The following is an 18,721-nucleotide window of genomic DNA, read 5'->3' on the forward strand; positions in this document are numbered from 1 at the left end:
AAAATTGTGATCAAGTGTTAAAAGAAGAAGTTATTAAAAATGTTTGGCACTAAATCTTTGAGTAATGATAATGATTGCAATGTTGTTAGTATGAATTGTCTGAATATTCATGGTGCTAATGATATGCAAAGCCACAAGCTTGGGGATGCTATGTTTGATGAAGATGATATGCAAAACTAGTATGATGATAGCATGCCTCCTATATATGATGATTATTGTGATGATACTTATGTTATAAAGAGTAGTGGTAATTATTGTCATAATTTTGAATATCCTTTTACTGAACATTACTCTTTTAACGTGGAACAAATTTGTAGCATTCAATTCTTTTATGATACTCCCACTATTAGTCATGAGAAGAAATTTTCTTGCGTGGAGAGTAGTAAAATTTCTATGCTTGTAGATCATGAAAAGAATGATTTATGTGCTGGTTATATTGTGAAATTCCTTCATGATGCTACTGAAAATTATTATGAGGGAGGAATATATGCTTGTAGGAATTGCAATAATATCAAGTTTCTTTTCTATGTGTTCAAAGTTTTGAAGTTATGCTTGTTTTGCCTTCCTATGCTAGTTGATTCTTGCTCCCATAAATTGTTTGTTCACGAAATCCCTATGCATAGGAAGTGGGTTAGACTTAAATGTGCTTCTCATGAGATTCATGATGCTCTTTTGCATGTTATAATTATTATTCCTATGTGAGCATCATTGAAATCATCATTCCTAGCTAAAAGGCTTTAAAGAAAAGCGCTTGTTGGGAGACAACCCAACACTTTTTCTTTCTATTTTTTTGGTGTTCACATGATTAATATGATGTATTAATCATGTTTTATGACTTTTATTTCAATAAAGTGCCAAGTAAAGCCTTTGGGACAGTGTGGATGATAGTTGACTTGATTCTGTGCAAAAACATAAACTTTTGCTCCTAGTCCAGGATTTTGTAAATTCACTGGAATGTGATTTTGATCTGAATTTTTTACACATGATTTATATACAAATTTCCTGGATTGTCCTAATTTTTAAGAATTGTTAGAGAGAGGGAAGTATGGTTACACTATAGATCTTCACAGACTGTTCTGTTTTTGACAGATTCTGTTTTGCATGCATAGTTTGCTTGTTTTAGTGTTCCCATAGCTTATATTCAGTGATATAAATTATGGGAATAGTAGAATACAGTAGGTATCATATGGGAACAATTATGAATCTTGTCTTGATAGTACCTAAGTGAATGATCATTATTTATTATACCAACCCATCTCACGAAGTTCCGTTAAGTTTTGTGTGATTGAAGTTTTCAAGTTTTGGGTGAGATACCGATATGAGGATAATAAGGAGTGAGAAGAACCTAAGCTTGGGGATGCCCAAGGCACCCCAAAGGTAATATCCAAGGAATACTCAAGCTCCTAAGCTTGGGGATGCCTCTGAAGGCATCCCCTCTTTCGTCTTCAACATTATTGGTATATCTTACTTTGAGCTATATTTTTATTCGTCACATAATACGAGTTTTGCGTGGAGCATCATTTTATTTTGTTTTTCTCTGTTAGTTTTTATTTATAATCTTTTTTTTCAATAAAAATTTCCAAGAATTGCATTGCATGCTTTGATTGGTGCTGTGTAAAAACAAAAACTGGTGCTGTAGTGTTTGAATTTTCATATTTTACTGGAACATGGAAAGTTTGTAAAGTTCTTACACAGTGTTGTCATATAAATTTTATAGCATGTCCTAAAGTTTAATAATTTTGTGAGTTACATAAGTACATTGTTTTCATAAATTGCTACAGGCTGTTCTGTTTGGACAGATTGCTGTCATAGTTTTGTTATCTACTTATCCTATAGTTTCCATAGCCTATATTGATAGATATAAATTATGGAGATGATAGTGAAAGTAGATGATGTTTGAAATTATTATGCAACTTGTCTTGGCAGTACATAAAGAGTTGATTTATTATTATATGCACTAACCTATCTCACGAGTTCTTTTCAAGTTTTGTGTAGATGAAGTTTTTGAGAATAGGTGAAACTGGGATACGAGAGGATTGAACAAGATACAAAAGCTCAAGCTTGGGGATGCCCAAGGCACCCCAAGGAAATATTTCAAGAACTCTCAAGCATCTAAGCTTGGGGATGCTACGCATCCCACCTCTCTTCATCAACAATTATCGGTTAGCCTATGTTGAGCCTAAATTTTTATTCGTTCACATGATGTGTCCTATTCTTGGAGTGATGTTTTTATTTTGCTTGCTGTTTAAATAAAATACTCAGATCTGAAAATATTTATCGAGAGAGATATACAAAGTCCTCACATAGCTACTTGATTGTTTTAACTACTCATTGATCTTCACTTATATGTTTTGGAGTAGTTTTGTCATTTACTTTCGTGCTTCACTTATATCCTATGAGTAAATGGTTTAATGAATTGAATATCATAAATATGAAATTAAATATTCTTCATATACTTATCCCATGGGGAGTAATGACTTCACACATAATAATTATAGGTGGTAAAAAATTATTGAAAGTTAGCAAACACCGCATTGGTCACTTGAACAATTCATGAAAGAATATTGAAGGAAGAGAGATTCCACATATAAATATACTATCTTGGACATCTTATATGAGCCCCATTAATTATTATCAAACTTGAGAAAATTAGTTGAAGTTGGACAAGGAAGACAACTTAATGAGTTATGTTTGGGTATATTTGCATAGAAGTTATATTGTTATGGATCCTCCAACATGTGGTGCTTGTTTAGAACCTTTTGCTAGCCAACACTTCGTACTAAGTAGAGATACTACTTGTGCATCCAAAAACACTTAAACCCAGTTTCTTGCCATGAGATTCCACTATATCTACCTACATGTGGTATTTACCTGCCATTCCAAGTAAATTTGCATGTGCCGAACTCTAAACCTTCAAATAATATTCTATTTTGTATGTATGAATCGCTCATGTAGTGACTAGGGGCTGTCGGTATCTTTCATGCTAGGTGGGTTATTCTCACGATATGTGTTGATTCACTATCATTCATGAGAAAGTGGTCGATATTAAGGATTCCCGGTCCTGTTTTTTTGCAAATAATTAAACAAAACTCCCCCAGGAATGTTGTTGGTATGGACGGTACCCGTGGATTTGGCTCGCCGTGGAGTGTGATTGATTGGTGGAGGGGGAGTAAAAACTATACCATTCTGTTTAGGAACCACCTATAATGTATCTAGCATGGAAGATACCGAGATCTCTTAGTTGTTATGTTGACAATGAAAGCATACCACTCAAAATTATTATTAAGGGTCAATCTATTTACTTTCATGTTGAGTCAACTTCTTATTTCACCCTCAATGTATTAGTTGTCAAGCATCATGTGGTGGGGAAGGATCCAAACATATATATCCATATAAATATATTTGATCATGAATTATTTTTGTTGACAATTATCTATATGATAAATAAGTTGGGAGGCGGAACTTTAAGCCCCTATTTTTCTCTGTGTTCGATGGATGCCATTTGCTCTAAAAATATGCTTTGATTGTTAGCAATCATGGAAGACTATATGATAGTTGAGTATGTGGACTTTGCTAAATCAAAGCTCTTACATAGACCCTTCCTGAAAATAAGATGAATTGCAATTGTTTGGTGACTGAAAGCATAGTTCGTAAGTTTTTAAGAAACTTTATGGTCTATACTTTAACATGTGAATAGCTTGTTACTTCATCATGAGAAGTTTTATGAGATGAGCTACTGTTTATGATATATATTGATGCTAGAAAAAATGATTGGAAGTATCATTGATCAAACTTGTGCACTTGCTAGCATTCACACTTCATAAACTATTTCTGTTATCATTTACCTACTCGAGGACGAGCAAGAATTAAGCTTGGAGATGCTGATACGTCTCCAATGTACCTATAATTTATGAGGTATTAATGCCATGTTTACAATAATTCTATATGATTTTGGTATGATTATATTAGAACTAACCCGGACTGATGCTGTTTTCACCAGAGCTACCGTGGTGTTGTTTTTGTGCAGAAATAAAAGTTCTCGAAATGGGCTGAAAATTTGCGAAGAATATTTTTGGAAAATATGAAAAATACTGGAGCAAAAAGATACCGAAGAGGAGTCGCGAGGAGGCCACAAGCCTAGCCCCCCCTAGGGCACTCCCCTGGCTTGTGGGCCCCTCGAGCACTCCCTTGGCGTGATTCCAACGCCAAATATTCTTATAAATACAGACCCCCCGAAAAGAAACCTAGATCGAGAGTTCCACCGCCGCAAGCCTCCAAAGCCACAAAAACCAATCGGGAGCCTGTTCCGGCACCCTATCGGAGGGGGAAACCATCACCGGAGGCCATCTTCATCATCTCGACGGTCTCCATGACGAGGAGGGAGTAGTTCACCCTCGGGGCTGAGGGTATGTACGAGTAGCTACGTGTTTGATCTCTCTCTCTCGTGTTCTTGAGATGGCACGATTATGATACTACTAGTTTATGATACTATGTATTATGAAAATAATATCATATACACGATACTATTGTATGATACTTTCCATCACGAGTAGCCTTGGGGCTGCAAGGGATGCCGTTTGGAGCTCTACCGCCGGCTCGAAGCTTTTCTCCTGCCTCTTGTGTGACAACAAGTTCCTCAAGTCGCAGGCGCTGGGCGGCCACCAAAACAAGCAGAGGAAGGACATGGGCGCGCGTCCTCACCTGGAACGCCAACCTCTACCTCCCACTCCCAGATGGAGCTGGTCACGCCGAGCTGCCGGCGGCCACGGTGATGGACCTCGGCTTCGCTTTACGAGGTAGAGCCATAGCGTGTGTATATATGTTCTCCTCTGGGCTAGCTCCTGTGTATGTTCTCCTCCTTAACAAGCTAGAGCCATAGCGTGTGTGTGCATGTGGTAATAGTACTAGACATCGATCTCTCGTATGTATTCTATTGTATTGTATGTATACGAGAGCTAGCTATATATACATACAGGTGTTTCCCGCTTCGGACGCATTCGTGCATGCGTATATAATCAATTTCTGGTGGAACGGGGGAGAGTACAGTAGCTACGTATGTGTGTGTAGTATACTACTCTCTTCATGTATTTTAAATATATAACTCACGTATTTTGTTATGTATGTACTTTACATTAAAATCTTAAAAAAAAATATCTAGGAACGGAGGGAGACTTGCTCTATATATACCCATTTATGTACGCGGAATGCATCCTTTTCTTCCGTGACGCTCGTTGAAATCGTTGCAAGTTAATTAATTTGCGAAACTCTAAAAATACATGGAATGCAACAAATCCCCATTTATGAAAAACAAATCTCCGACCATGTTTGTGATTGCTGCGCCTTGGATTGTGAAATTAGATTAATTAATGGAAAATCTACTACTTTGCAGTAAGGAAAACACATTATACCTGCAAAAACTACATACTCCCTCTAGTTGTTTTTTTAAACACTAATTGGTATTTTCACGTATACAAGACATATGTGTTTTTTTCTTCTGAAAAGTCAATGTGATAAGAAATGAATAATTAAGCCACGATGTAGGTTATGCGCTCACACAATGTTTTCTTTCCATTAAGAACGACAATATGCATCATACTTCCACAAGACATAGGTGTTTTTCTTAACTCATTTCACAGCCAATCAATAACCATCTAGGTTCTATGCACGCCTTCTAAACCGTGACGGAGGCCGGATGTATTAAACAAACAATAATTAAGTATCTGCCCATATTTCCTTGCAAACATCATCGTTCCTTGACACAACAAAGGCATGTAGAGTGGTGGTTGGCAACCTACTCTTAGGTCTCCCTACCCAGCAATAAATAAGGATTGTTCGTTCGTAAAATCTTACGGTGGCAAGTAACATGTGCTGCTTAAATTGACTAATTGAATTGCAAAGCAGTATAGATTGGACCGCTTCGCTTCTGGTCCTCCAGTATACATGTCCCGAAGGTATTTTGGAAGGTAAGCATTCAGCCCGTCCGCCAAGCCAAGGCCAACTATGGCAGATCAGCATGATGCCGAGCTCGGCCCCTCTACCTCGCTATCTATGTTGCGTTGTTCTCTCCCATCTGTTCCTTCATCCTCTTCCTCCCGCCGTGAGGCTCTCGAGGTCTCGTCGCCCACGCCGCTGCTCCCTTGGGACCCGTCGACATTCAGGAGTCAGGACCGGTCGGCACTTACCCGAGACTGCTCTTGCCTCGTCTTCATCTCCACGGAGGTTCCTACCGGCTCCCCATGCTGGAGCTGTGCGCCCGTCTACTCTGACGACCTCCCAACCGGCAGCGCGCACAGCCTCAACTCGGCTTGACCACATACGCCAACTTCAGCCCCGCTATCTTAGCCTCGGGGACTAGACTGCCGCTGATTTTACCCGCTGAGAACGGCTGGTCCGGCCCTTCCGGTGTCCACGCCTTCCGGACATCTGGCGCCTTCCGATGCATGTTGCCCATCCAGTCATCCTACAACGGCTGGTTATATCCTTAATAAATTTGAAACCATAGAATGTCCATCCCACCCTTAGAAAGTCAATTGCCAGATTTTAATATACCGCTCCCTCCCCTGGCTGTAGTATAGGGTACCGTAAAAACGGTCTATTTAGAAATGGCAACAGAAACATGTTATACAGTGAAGAGTAAGCACTCTCCAAATTTATAGCATGGATGCAACATAATCTCTAGTTTTTATATCAAGAACCTCTTTTCACATGTAATTTACTGAATTATATGCCCTTGTACATCACCATATTAATACAAAACTACAGTAGGATCCTTTCCTATTGTTTTCGTTTGTAAACAGAGAATTATCTCTTAGTGTTATCTCTAGAAGTAAAATATTCGCATTCCTCCATTCATTGCAACAGTTAAATACAAAAGATTTGCTTAATCTATGTTTTCCAAGATGTGTTATACTTAATTTGATGCCCTGAGCCCTGATATCTCCATGTGGAGATTCGCGTGAGGATGGCAAGAATATTCTTCATTTCTTTCTATGGGAAAGGGTGTGATGCATGAATTAACAATATTAGTTTAGAGGGATAGGAATGTAGATTCTTACATAAAATAATTCGCTCAGCTTACACGCGTAACCAGTCCAAAATTTCAATGAGAAAACATGTAAGAGATGATGACATCGCAGGCCAGGAAGCGAATATCGAGCAATGCATGCACATAGACGGCGCATACTATTGACGGAGACTTGAGCTATAGGTATATATGCCAGCTGCTGATGTGAAGTGTTTGTCATGGCATGCATGCCCACACATGCCTGGTCATACATAATTATTCAGAGCTTGTCTCCAACTGACGAGGACACGACTGATCACTGGAGGCATCTCGTTTTGGCCATGTGTAGCTTTGCTTGTTATGTGCCGACATATATATGCACATGCATGCGTGTCTCTGTGCCGTACGCGCCCATGGCCCCAAAGAGGACAAAGAGAAGAAACTAACATATGATGCTCATGTTGATCGAAGAAGATCAATGGTACATTCCTCATCCAAAGTTTTCTGAAAATAATATTTTTCCAACTTTATTTGGTACTAAAGCCACATCATAAGCTTAATTAGATGCCACATTGTCACTATACTTCAATGAGAGTGATTACGTCCTCATGCATACTCTGCAACTAGTCGCGATCGATCGTTGCAACCTTGCGCCGTGACCAACATTGGTGGTAATTAACAAGGTTATGATTTGGCACCGCTACTCACGCTCTCTTAATCAACCTATGCTTTTGAAGTTCAAATTAATTTCACCGACAATCAATCAGCCTCGCAAACCTAGATCATTCTTTTGAAGTTCATATTTGCTTGATCCCGCCTTTATATGTGGTCTAGTATAAACATAATTCAAGTTTACCGCACTTTTGACACTTCAACACAGGAATGAGAATCAACAACCCATGATGACTATTAAGGATAAAATGACGGGGGTCTATTCCTACATGAATAGATATTGTCTACATCATGTCATCCTTCTTAAAGCATTACTCCGTTTCTTCATGAACTTAATACACTAGATGCATGCTGGATTGCGGTCGATGTATGGATTAAGAGAAGTAGATGCAAGCAGAAGTGGGTCTACTTGTCTTGGACGTGATAACTATATACATGATCATTGTCTTGGATATCGTCATAATTATTTTTTCTTCTATCAATTGTCCAACATTAATTTATCTATCCACGGTTTGCTATTTTGTAGAGAGAAACCACTAGTGAAACCTATGGCCCCCGGTTCTATTTCACATCATCTATTTGCAATTTGTATTTTGCTATGTATTCGCGTTTCCATTTTAATTGCTTTTTTATTTTCATATCTATATTATCAAAACCCCAAAAATAGCTTGTTGCGTTTAATTTGCGAGCACTTTATTTACATCTATCAATCTATCCTTTTACTTTACCCATGAGGGATTGACAACCCGTACACGTGTTGGATTGCAAGATTTTGTTATTTGTGTGCAGGTACCGCTTACATAGTCTTGTGGATCTTCCTACTGAATTGATACATTGGTTTCATAACTGAAAGAAATACTTGTCATCGCTGTGCTACATCACCCTTTAAGCTTGGAGGAAAACAAACGCAATCAGCGAGGAGTCAGCTCACCATGGCAATATTGTAGCACATGCTGTGCACAACTGCCACCATAGAGGAGCCGCTAGGGAGACTGGAGCCACGCCGCCGATGAAGGCGAAGCCGTTCCAGAAACCAATATACGGGGAGGGTTGGTCACGAGCATCGGAGGCCGTGATCAGAGGATCTGGCCGGAGGAAAGGACACATCAAGGCAGGCGAGGTCCACGCAGAGATGCACGCCGACCATTGTCGTTGAGGCTCATCGGAATCGGCCGGCGTTGGTCGCTGCAGCGAGGGGTTGCAGGAGATAGAGAAGGCTGACAAGGAGATGACCGAGTGAGTTACTTGGTGTGGATGAATTGTGTGGCTTGGGGTGGGGTAGGGGAGGAGAGAGGGATGCGATGTGGGTAGAGATTGAGTTGATGGGTGATTTTGAAAGTTGGGGACAGAGAGTTTGATTGAGAGAGAGATGAGAGTGAACGGGAGAGAGAAAACAAATATGCCATCTGCCGGCTGGGTTGGGCCTGGTGGCAATTTCGGTCATTTTCGCCTATAATTCTATTATTATTACTAAAAAATAGGTGAAAATTAAAGAATGTGAATAGATAAATAGGAAACACACCAGGGTAGGCGTTTAGTGGGTGACCACCTCTGTAGGCATGATGTACCTCGGCGTCCTTGTGAGCTCAAACATCTAATGTGGTAGGCTAGAGAGTGAAAGTCACAGTCGACGCCGAGCTGGTCTGTAAATATCTCTAAATTTTCTCCAATGGAGGCTCCTCTTTTTTTAAGTAGAATATATTAATAATAGTCATTCGTTCCGTTGCCAGCGCTGATAAAAAAAACAGATGAGCCAGCAGTGGTGCCGTACGTCCAATGGCCGTGGAGGCATCGTGTGGACAGTTGATGCATGGTAACTTTTCTTAGAAAGGACGATGTATATATACTATTGACTGTGACTTGAGCATTGTATGCCAGCATCGTCTTGGTATGCATGCATGGCCCGGTCATGATTCAGACCTTGTCAGGACGACGTTTGCGGAGGCATCTCCTTCTGGCCATGTATAGGTTTCCTTGTTATGTGCCGACATATGGTGCATGCATGTCTTGGCACCTTGGCTAGATTGAAGGAAGAGCAAAAAAAGAAGACCTATATATATATATATATGCCAATGATGTTGATGAAGATCCTAATCCAATGATGCCCTTTGTCCCCACTACAACTTAAAAAGTATAAGCAACCTATTCATACGTGTCAAGATTTTGATGGTACATCATAATCAACTTTTTTTCTTTTAAAAAAGGCTCGGATCTATTATAAAGTTCACCAACACTACAAAACACCCCAAACATCATGAAGATTGCATTGAGGTTTTTGGAGCATCGAGCGACTACTATTGCTGGTATGATAGAACCAGTCGCTTATGCATTGTTATCGATGACAGTGTGCATGTCCCTAAGGACCAACACCTTGGACTTACTTGTCGTCATTGAACCCTTGAGCCTATCCGAAGCGCCCCACACATTATCGACAGAGTAATGACTTAACTAACCGTCTTTTTTTACTTATAAACGTTTAAAGAGGATATAGGAGGTCTGGCTGTAGATACCCGCGATAACATCAACACCAAGGTTATTTATTTGTTGCTACTCCCACTCACTTTGTGAATCTGTCCTCCACACGTCGCCATGCAACTGCCTTTTTTTTTGGGTAAAATCAGTAATCCCTTGATCGGGCCACAATCATTGGTGTAGTGGAAACATAGTTCAGGTCCCCGCAAAAAAAAAAAAAAAGGAAACATAGTTCAGGTGCGGTGTTGCTCGATCTGCTTCTGACCTTTGCATAAAATAATGAAGATCACAACAAGGTATAGACAAGAATCAGCACCAAACTGTTACCACCTCACCTCTGTAGCCATGATGTGGTTGGCCTCGACGACGTCCTTCTCTGATGGGCTGGTGTTCCTTTGTGGTTGGCCATGCATGGCAGGTGGGGCCCACCCTCTCAATAATGCAGCAGCTCCTGGATTTAGCAAGTGGTACGCTTCCATCTATGAACTCCTCATTCATTCCGCACCCACGCACGCAGCTGAAAGCCACAGATTCAGCTCAGCTAGCCACTACAGGAGAGGCAGATATCTTCCTCTCTTCTCCGATGGATGTGGCTCCCCATGGCGCAGCCGCTTCCCTAGACCTGTCCCTCACGCTTGCCCCCATGAAGCCATCACCACCACCACCCTCCTCCTCCTCTTCCTTCTGGGCCGGCGAGGGCGACGGCGGCCATGGTGGCCATGCCGGCGAGGCAAGATCGGCGCGGCTGTTCTCGTGCCTTTTCTGCGATAAGAAGTTCCTCAAGTCGCAGGCGCTGGGTGGCCACCAGAACGTGCACAAGAGGGAGCGTGCCGGCAGCTGGAACCCGAACCTCTACGTCCAATCCGAGCAAGGTGACCGGCCGGCCTCCGTGGCTGCAATGGCGCCGGCGAGATGGCCAAACCCGCGCCTTGACGTCAACGGCGAGAAGCGGATGCAGCAGCAGCAGCTTGATCTCAACCTCAAGCTGTAATTAGCTACCTCGATGGTGTGTACGTTTTTATTATCTTCCGTCCAATCTTCTTTTCCTCCTTCCCTTGTTGAAGTAGCTAGCTATTTAGTCAGCTAGATGTGTGTGCGCATGTTCGACCTGTGCTGTACATATAATTTGGTTTGTACTACTACTACCTATGGTCTTCCCCTGGTCTCCGAGTTGTTAAATTACATCAACTCCGGGTTCTATTTTGCGAGGTTACTCATTGCAAATTTTGTCTCATTGATTTGTTCGGATATATATGGGCAAAAACAAATACTAGAAAAATTCCGTGATCAGGTTTTGCAGCTTTTGCTTCCATGGTCGTTGTGTTATGATTTTTGTCATTCGATCGGTGCTGGTTTGTGTAGCTTTCGGGCATGGTTTTGTCACCTGGTAGTGCTGTGGCCGAACCTGATTTAGATGCATCCTTGTTGATGTGGATGAACTATTTATCAATTTCAATGAAATTGGGAGATGCCTTCCATTTACCAATCCGTTTTCACCTTTTATAGGTATTTTTGAATTTATATATATGCATTCTGGTAGTACATCAGTTCTTCACGTTGTTCTCAGCTGCAGCTACACAAAAATTGAAAGAAGCTACAATGCTTACATGATCTAGCACCTGCTCTAATTTGATTTAGCGACCGCCGCCGTCGTTACTGGCAAAATGACTAGTGTAACAGTCAAGTGAAATGCTTGTAATACTTATAGGTGGAAAGAACTAGTCTAGTTTTTATCAAATTTATGTAATTTAGGTATAGAAAGAGTACAAGTCTTTTCTTAAGCAGCTTGAACATGGTGAGGAATCTCTTCATGCTTGCATGGACCATGCATGCAAAGCCGTACGACCAATGTTGGCCCTTGGGGCTAAATGGTATGGTGCCTGCCGCAATCCCTTTAGTCTTGGTCGGTGTCTCCAACCGGAACTAAAGATCCCATTTGATCCGGAACTGCCTGCCGAGCTTCGTCTGACGTCCTAACCGTTCGAACCAGGACTAATGCTCGATTATAATCTGTGACGCACATTCTGTGATGATTCAGTAAAAAAACGTCATGGAATCATCTTAATTTCACAAGCTGTGACGTTTTTTCATTGAATCGTCATGGAACGAGCGTCACAAATTATCACTTTTGTTGTAATGCTCACATTAGCCTCGGTTCGTAATGCGATTGGGACTATTGCTTCGATCCGATTAGAATGAAAGTCCTATTTTCTACTAGTGTAATGTGGTTTTTTCATTAGTGGAAACAGGGCACAGGTGGTTTTTTCCCCATGGTTTTAACCTTTACATAAGAGAATAATGATCAATAAATGCACGATATCAACAAGAATGACCACCAAGCTGTCACCGCCTCTGTAGGCATGATGTACCTCGACGTCCTTCTCGGCTCGTGTTCCTCGTGATTTGCTATACCAGTGTGGTGGGTGGGGGGGGGGGGGGGTATCATGGACCTCGTCCCCACTCGCTCTAATGTGGCTCCGAGATTTAGCAAGTGGTACGCTTCCATCTAGAAACATCTAACCCATGGCTAGCAGTAGGCTAGAGGGTGAAAACCACAATAGAAGCCAAGCTGACCTGCAAATATCTCTCCATCTTCTGCAATGGAGGCTCCTTTCTTTGCCAGCGCCTTTTTTTAAGCGGAATATGTTAATAGTACTCATCCGTTCCGTTGCCAGCGCTGATAAAAAAATGGTAGATGCGCCAGCAGTGGTGCCGTACGTCCAACGGCCCAGGAGGCCATGATCGAGCATCGTGTGCACAGTTGATGCATGCATTGTAACTTTTCTAAGAAAGGATGATGTAGACTATAGTCTGTGACTTGAGCATTGTATGTCTGCTGAAGTGATGTGTATGTCTTGGCATGCATGGCCTTGTCAGGACGTTTGCGGAGGCATCTCCTTTTGGCCATGTATAGGTTTTCTTGTTATGTGCCGACATATGGTGCATGCATGTCTTGGCACCTTGGCTAAATTGAAGGAAGAGCAAAAAATATATATATATGCCAATGATGTTGATGAAGATCCTAATCCAATGATGCCCTTTGTCCCAACTACAATTTGAAAAGTATAAGCAACCTATTCATACGTGTCAAGATTTTGATGGTACATCATAATCAACTTTTTTTTCTTTAAAAAAGGCTCGGATCTATTATAAAGTTCACCAACACTGGTAGCAAAACTGACTGTAAATATATATATATATATACACACACGTTTCTTCGTAATAATTATTGTATATTGGTAAAAAAGTTTGAACCAGTAGAAACAACTAGCCTTTTTGCATGTGCGACTGCATATTGAGCTGTGTCTCTTCCTATTCATGGTAGCTTGTTGAGGTTCATGTTTGCATATATGTAATTGTGATCACCTATTTACATATATATAGGATGGAAATATAGCAGTGATAGAGTAGTCGGACGACATGTGTGCGTCCACGTAGTAGTTGCATGGGTTGTAAGGATTTAAGATATTAGTTTTGAGTTGTCAGGATCTAGACTGCACTATTTGAGGCGTCGGTCAATGTCCGCATTTGAGGGGTCCGGCTGTAGATGCTCTAAAAGCATCTATAGCCGGACATTGTAAATATGACCCTTAAACGTCCGCGGACGCGTCCGGTCAGTGGCCGGTCGTCTCCTTTATTTGTCCGTCCGTGCAACCACACTCCTCATTTTCTTTCTCATATGTCCGGTCACTCGCATGTGATTGATGAAGAGGAAAAGAAAGAAATAAAAGAATAAGTAAAGAAAAGAAAATATGGTCCGCGTGGGGTCGCGTCCGCGAGCCCTCATATCCATCCCATATTTGAGATGGATATGACTGTTCGCAGACAAACCTAGCGTATAGAGATGATATGAGAGGTTTGGTTGTATAACATGTTTTCTTCTCTCTTTTATCGGGTCACTGACCAGGCGCATACACGAACGTATGAGGAATCATTTGAGGTGTCCGTCTAACCCTCTGACGTTTCGCTCTACCACGATCACTTTGTTATAATTTGTTCCTCCACACGTCGCCATGCACGAGTCGACTAACCACACAACCCTTTTTTTTTTGGGTAAGATGAGTAATCCCTTGATGTAGTGTAAACATAGTTCAGGTGCGGTGTTGCTCGATCTGCTTTTGACCTTTGCATAAAATAATAAGGATCACAACAAGGTATAGACAAGAATCACCAGCAAACTGTTACCACCTCTGTAGCCATGATGTGGTTGGCCTCGACGTCCTTCTCTCATGGGCTGGTGTTCCTCTGTTCTTGGCTATGGCAGGTGGGCCCCACCCTCTCAATAATGCAGCTCCTAGATTTAGCAAGTGGTACCCTTCCATCTATAAACTCCAAATTCATTCCACACCCACCCACGCAGCTGAAAGCCACAGATTCCATCTTTGGATTAGCAGAGCTGGCCAGCAAATATCTTCCTCAGTCCGGCCCTCTCTTCTCGGACGTGGCCTTTTTTTTTTTTTTTTTTTTTTTTTTAAGGAGGATGACCTCCTGCCTCTGCATCTGGAAGATGCATGCGGCCATTTTATTGATTATTCTCGAGGACCTTACAAAGCAGTACAACAATATGTCTGAATCCACCATCTTGGCAACATCTGTCGCTACTCCTATGGCTGATATGCAGCTTGACGGATCTTTAAGGTGACTTATTAAAAATAAAGCCTTTGCGTTGAACGAATCAGATAGGGGCAATTCCCTAGACACGTCATCGAACTCCAGATCTGGCACCCCACCATGACTAAGACGTCGAAGGAGGAGAAACCATACGTGTCATCCATGAACCATGAACCCAGCACACGGTTCTTCTTCCAGATGTCGTCGATGCAGACCACAATCTGCATCCGCCCATGGACTACCTCCCAAGCTCCACGTCGATGTTGGAGCAAACGACATCGCAACGACGGAGCACGAGGACACAAGTCCACCACGAGGATGCCGCCGCTGCTACGCCATCCTTGCTTGAATAGTCTGGTTTCCAAATCCATCCACAACCATAGCACCGATGGCCTCGTCAGGGAAAGATTCGAACAATCTTTATTCAACGTCGCCATCACCACTGCCGAAACCAAGACACAAACAACCTAAAAACCTAGACTACAAGAACTAAAAATGGTACACACGCGTGGATCTGACGATGCTCCTCACCACCGACAACCGAGGTCGCTAGCAGAGGAGAGCCGTCGGAGGAGAATACTGGAAGATTGCCTTCTCCTGGCGGTGGCTAGGGTTCCAACTGCCAGGGAAGGGAAGAGAGGAAAACGCTTGGACGTCACAGGGAAGAGTGGAAAGCATGCTTAGTATAGACAAGAATCACCACCAAACTGTTACCACCATGAAGATGATAGTACTCACTAGTGTAGCCATGATGTGCCTCGACGTCCTTCTCATGGGCTGATGTTCCTCTGTGGTTGGCTATAGCTGGTGGGGCCCACACACGGTGGACGTTGGTGGCCCTCTGCAATAATGAATGCTGCTCCCATATTTAGCAAGTGGCACGCTTCCATCTATAAACCCACGCAGCTAGCAAGGCTAGAGGTAGAGGGTGAAGCAGAGCTGGCCACCAAATATCTTCCTCTTCCTCTTCTCCGATGGATGCGGCTCCCCATGCCGCAGCCGCTTCGTTAGACCTGTCCCTCACGCTTGCCCCCATGAAGCCATCACCACCACCACCACCCTCCTCCTCCTCCTTCTGGGCTGAAGGAGAAGACCTCTCTGCCGGCGACGGCGGCCATGGTGGACGTGACGGCGAGGCAAGATCGAGGCGGCTGTTCTCGTGCCTCTTCTGCGACAAAAAGTTCCTCAAGTCGCAGGCGCTCGGTGGCCACCAGAACGTGCACAAGAGGGAGCGGGTCGGCAGCTGGAACCCCCACCTCTACCTCCAATCCGAGCAAGGTATCTGGCCGGCCACCGTGGCGGCAATGGCGCCGGCGAGATGGCCAAACGCGCGCCTTGACAGCAACGGCCAGAAGCAGACGCAGCAGCAGCAGCTTGATCTCAACCTCAAGCTTTAATTAGCTACCTCGTGTGTACGTTTTATTATCTTCCTTTCAATCTTCTTTTCCTCCTTCCCTTGTTGAACTAGCTAGATGTGTGTGCGCGCGTTCGTCCTGTACTGTACATATAATTTGGTTTGCACTACTACTACCTATGGTCTTCCCCCGTCTCCGAGTTGTTAAATACTCCCTCTGTTTTTAAATATAACACCTTTTATACATTCACTATGAACTAGACATGGATGTACATAGATATATTTTAAAGTATAGATTAAATCATTTTACTTCGTATGTAATCCGTAATGTAATCTTTAAAAAATCTTATATTTAGGAACGGAGGGAGTATATTACATCAAGGTTTTCTTTACATCAACTCCGGGTTCTTTCTTGCGAGGTTACTCATTGTTTTTTGAGTAATGAGGTTACTCATTGTAAATTTTGTCTCGTTGATTTAGACGCATCCTTTGCAAAAAGAAAGAGAAGAAAAAAAAATCCGTGTTCAAGTTGTGCAGCTTTTGCGAGGTTATTGTCACCTGGTAGCTAGTGCTGTGGCCAAACCTGATTTAGACGCATCCTTGTTGATGTGGATGAACTATTTATTAATTTAAATGAAATTGGGAGCTGCATGCCTTCCCTTTATCAATCCGTTTTCACCTTTATAAAAAAAGAGTAAAGTCTTTTCTTAGGCAGCTTGAGCATGGTGAGGAATCTCTTCATGCTTGCATGCATGAACCATGCATGAAAGCCGTACGACCAATGTTACCTTCGGACTATCTGACTGACATGTATGCGGGCATCAAGATACGTGTGCTGTGCACATGGCATTGCACGGTGCGTCCTTGCAAGCAAGACTGCACATCCAAATTAGGAATTTGTTAACGCCACAATGATGTGAAAAATAGGGCTACCTCGATGTGTTTTAAATTTATAAATGGAGAATTCCATTTTCTAGTAACAGGGCAAATAATGGATCCATGCGAGGAAACTCTCTCTCCTCCTCTCCCACCCTGAGTTGTCATAATTAGCGAGGGTTAGATATTTGAATCGAAGCATGAATAACAAATAAAAACATAGTGTGTTGAAGTAAGACTAGGCAAGAGACACCCAGCTATCTGCTGAAAAAAAAAGAGAAAAACCAAGAAAACAAGATAGAAACATAACGAAACAAAGAAAGCCGGTGAAAATCAAAGGAAAAAGGAATAAAGAAAAAAAAGGATAAAAACAAGGAAAAACAATAGAAAGACATTTTAACGAAGAAAACCAGTTAAAACCAAAGAATGAAAAAGAAAGATAGCCAATAGAGAAACATACAACCATTAACAACCAAAGAATGAAAAAGAAACATAACCAATAGAGAAAAATACAACTGTTAACAACCAAAGAAAACCGGAAGAAAGATAGGAAATATAAATAAAAACCAAAGAAAACTGAAAAAGAAACACATAGAAAAGAAAGCAATGAAAACTGAAAAGAAATCACGAAAAAGAAGAAGAAAAAAAAATGACAAAACCGGACCAGAGCCCATTAGATAGAGAGAAGAAAGAAGGACTGCACTACCTAGCGGCGCCGCAAATTAGCACTTCCGTGCGGCGGCCGCTAGCTAGCAAAAATGGCATGCACTGGTAGGCCGTGTCCATGCATGTGCGAGGTCGCCTCACATGCATATGTAGTGGAGCAGTACACATGCAGTGCAACTCCACCCTGACATGCACAACGTGGCTAAAGAAAAATAAAAAAGGCATGATCTATTAGTACTACTAAGATAAGTATTGCCATCACTTAAAAAGTAAGCTAAGTATTGCCATAATGCGGCTAGTCCCCTCTCTCTCCTATGCATGCATGGGATGAAGTCAACAAAGATTTTTATTAATGTTTGAAATTCAAAAATTTTATCTATAAAATCATTAATTCAATCAATGATCCGCTTTCACCATTGACTTTCTCGCGACGAGTTCTTCGAAACTAGATCCCATGTTGACATGTTTCATCAACTATTTTTTTCTATTCATACTTGTCACAATTTTTTGACGGACTTGCCATATTATTAGCCACTTACTTGCCTGAAAAATTAACTTGATTGACACTTTTTTATGTTGTTTCGTACAAAGCGTTGTAGCAGTTTTTATTATACATAATATAAAAAGATGGCATAGGTTGTGTGTTGCCAATTTAAATATACCAACTTATCATGTTTACCTACAACTTTATCAGAAAATTATTTTATGTGCATGTCAGTTTAACTATGCCGAGCTGTCATATTTAGAAACGATGATCAAAAAAGATTTCTTGTGATCACCGGTTTAAAAAATGTTGAGTTGTCATATTTTTATCCGTAATCGCCTAAAAAAAGTTATTTGTGCTTGTCATTTTAATTATGCCGAGATGTCATATCTATACGCAATTTCCAAAAAAATGGCAATTAAGTTATATTTTATCAGACAAGTAAGTACTTACTAATATGACAAGTAAGTGCAATAAATGTGGTAAGTACGAGTAAAAAAAAAGTTGTCGAAACATGTCAACATGGGATCTAGTTTTGAAGATTTTATCGAAACAAAGTCAACGGCAAAAACGGATAATTGAT

General features: G+C 41.6%; 2 protein-coding genes across 2 annotated transcripts; both read left to right on the forward strand.

The window, feature by feature from the left end:
- The first annotated feature begins 10,655 nt into the window (after positions 1-10,655).
- On the forward strand, positions 10,656-11,406 carry LOC123439095. The gene has a single exon (XM_045115841.1). It carries the CDS (start codon positions 10,731-10,733, stop codon positions 11,136-11,138), a length of 408 nt encoding a protein of 135 aa, XP_044971776.1. The 5' UTR covers positions 10,656-10,730; the 3' UTR covers positions 11,139-11,406.
- Positions 11,407-15,673: 4,267 nt separating this feature from the next.
- On the forward strand, positions 15,674-16,388 carry LOC123439096 (probable transcriptional regulator RABBIT EARS). Its single transcript, XM_045115842.1, has one exon. The coding sequence runs from the start codon at positions 15,733-15,735 to the stop codon at positions 16,153-16,155; it is 423 nt and encodes a 140-aa protein (XP_044971777.1). The 5' UTR covers positions 15,674-15,732; the 3' UTR covers positions 16,156-16,388.
- Positions 16,389-18,721: the final 2,333 nt, after the last annotated feature.

The sequence above is a fragment of the Hordeum vulgare genome, chromosome 3H (genome assembly GCF_904849725.1).
Source record: "Hordeum vulgare subsp. vulgare chromosome 3H, MorexV3_pseudomolecules_assembly, whole genome shotgun sequence".
NCBI lineage: Eukaryota > Viridiplantae > Streptophyta > Magnoliopsida > Poales > Poaceae > Hordeum > Hordeum vulgare.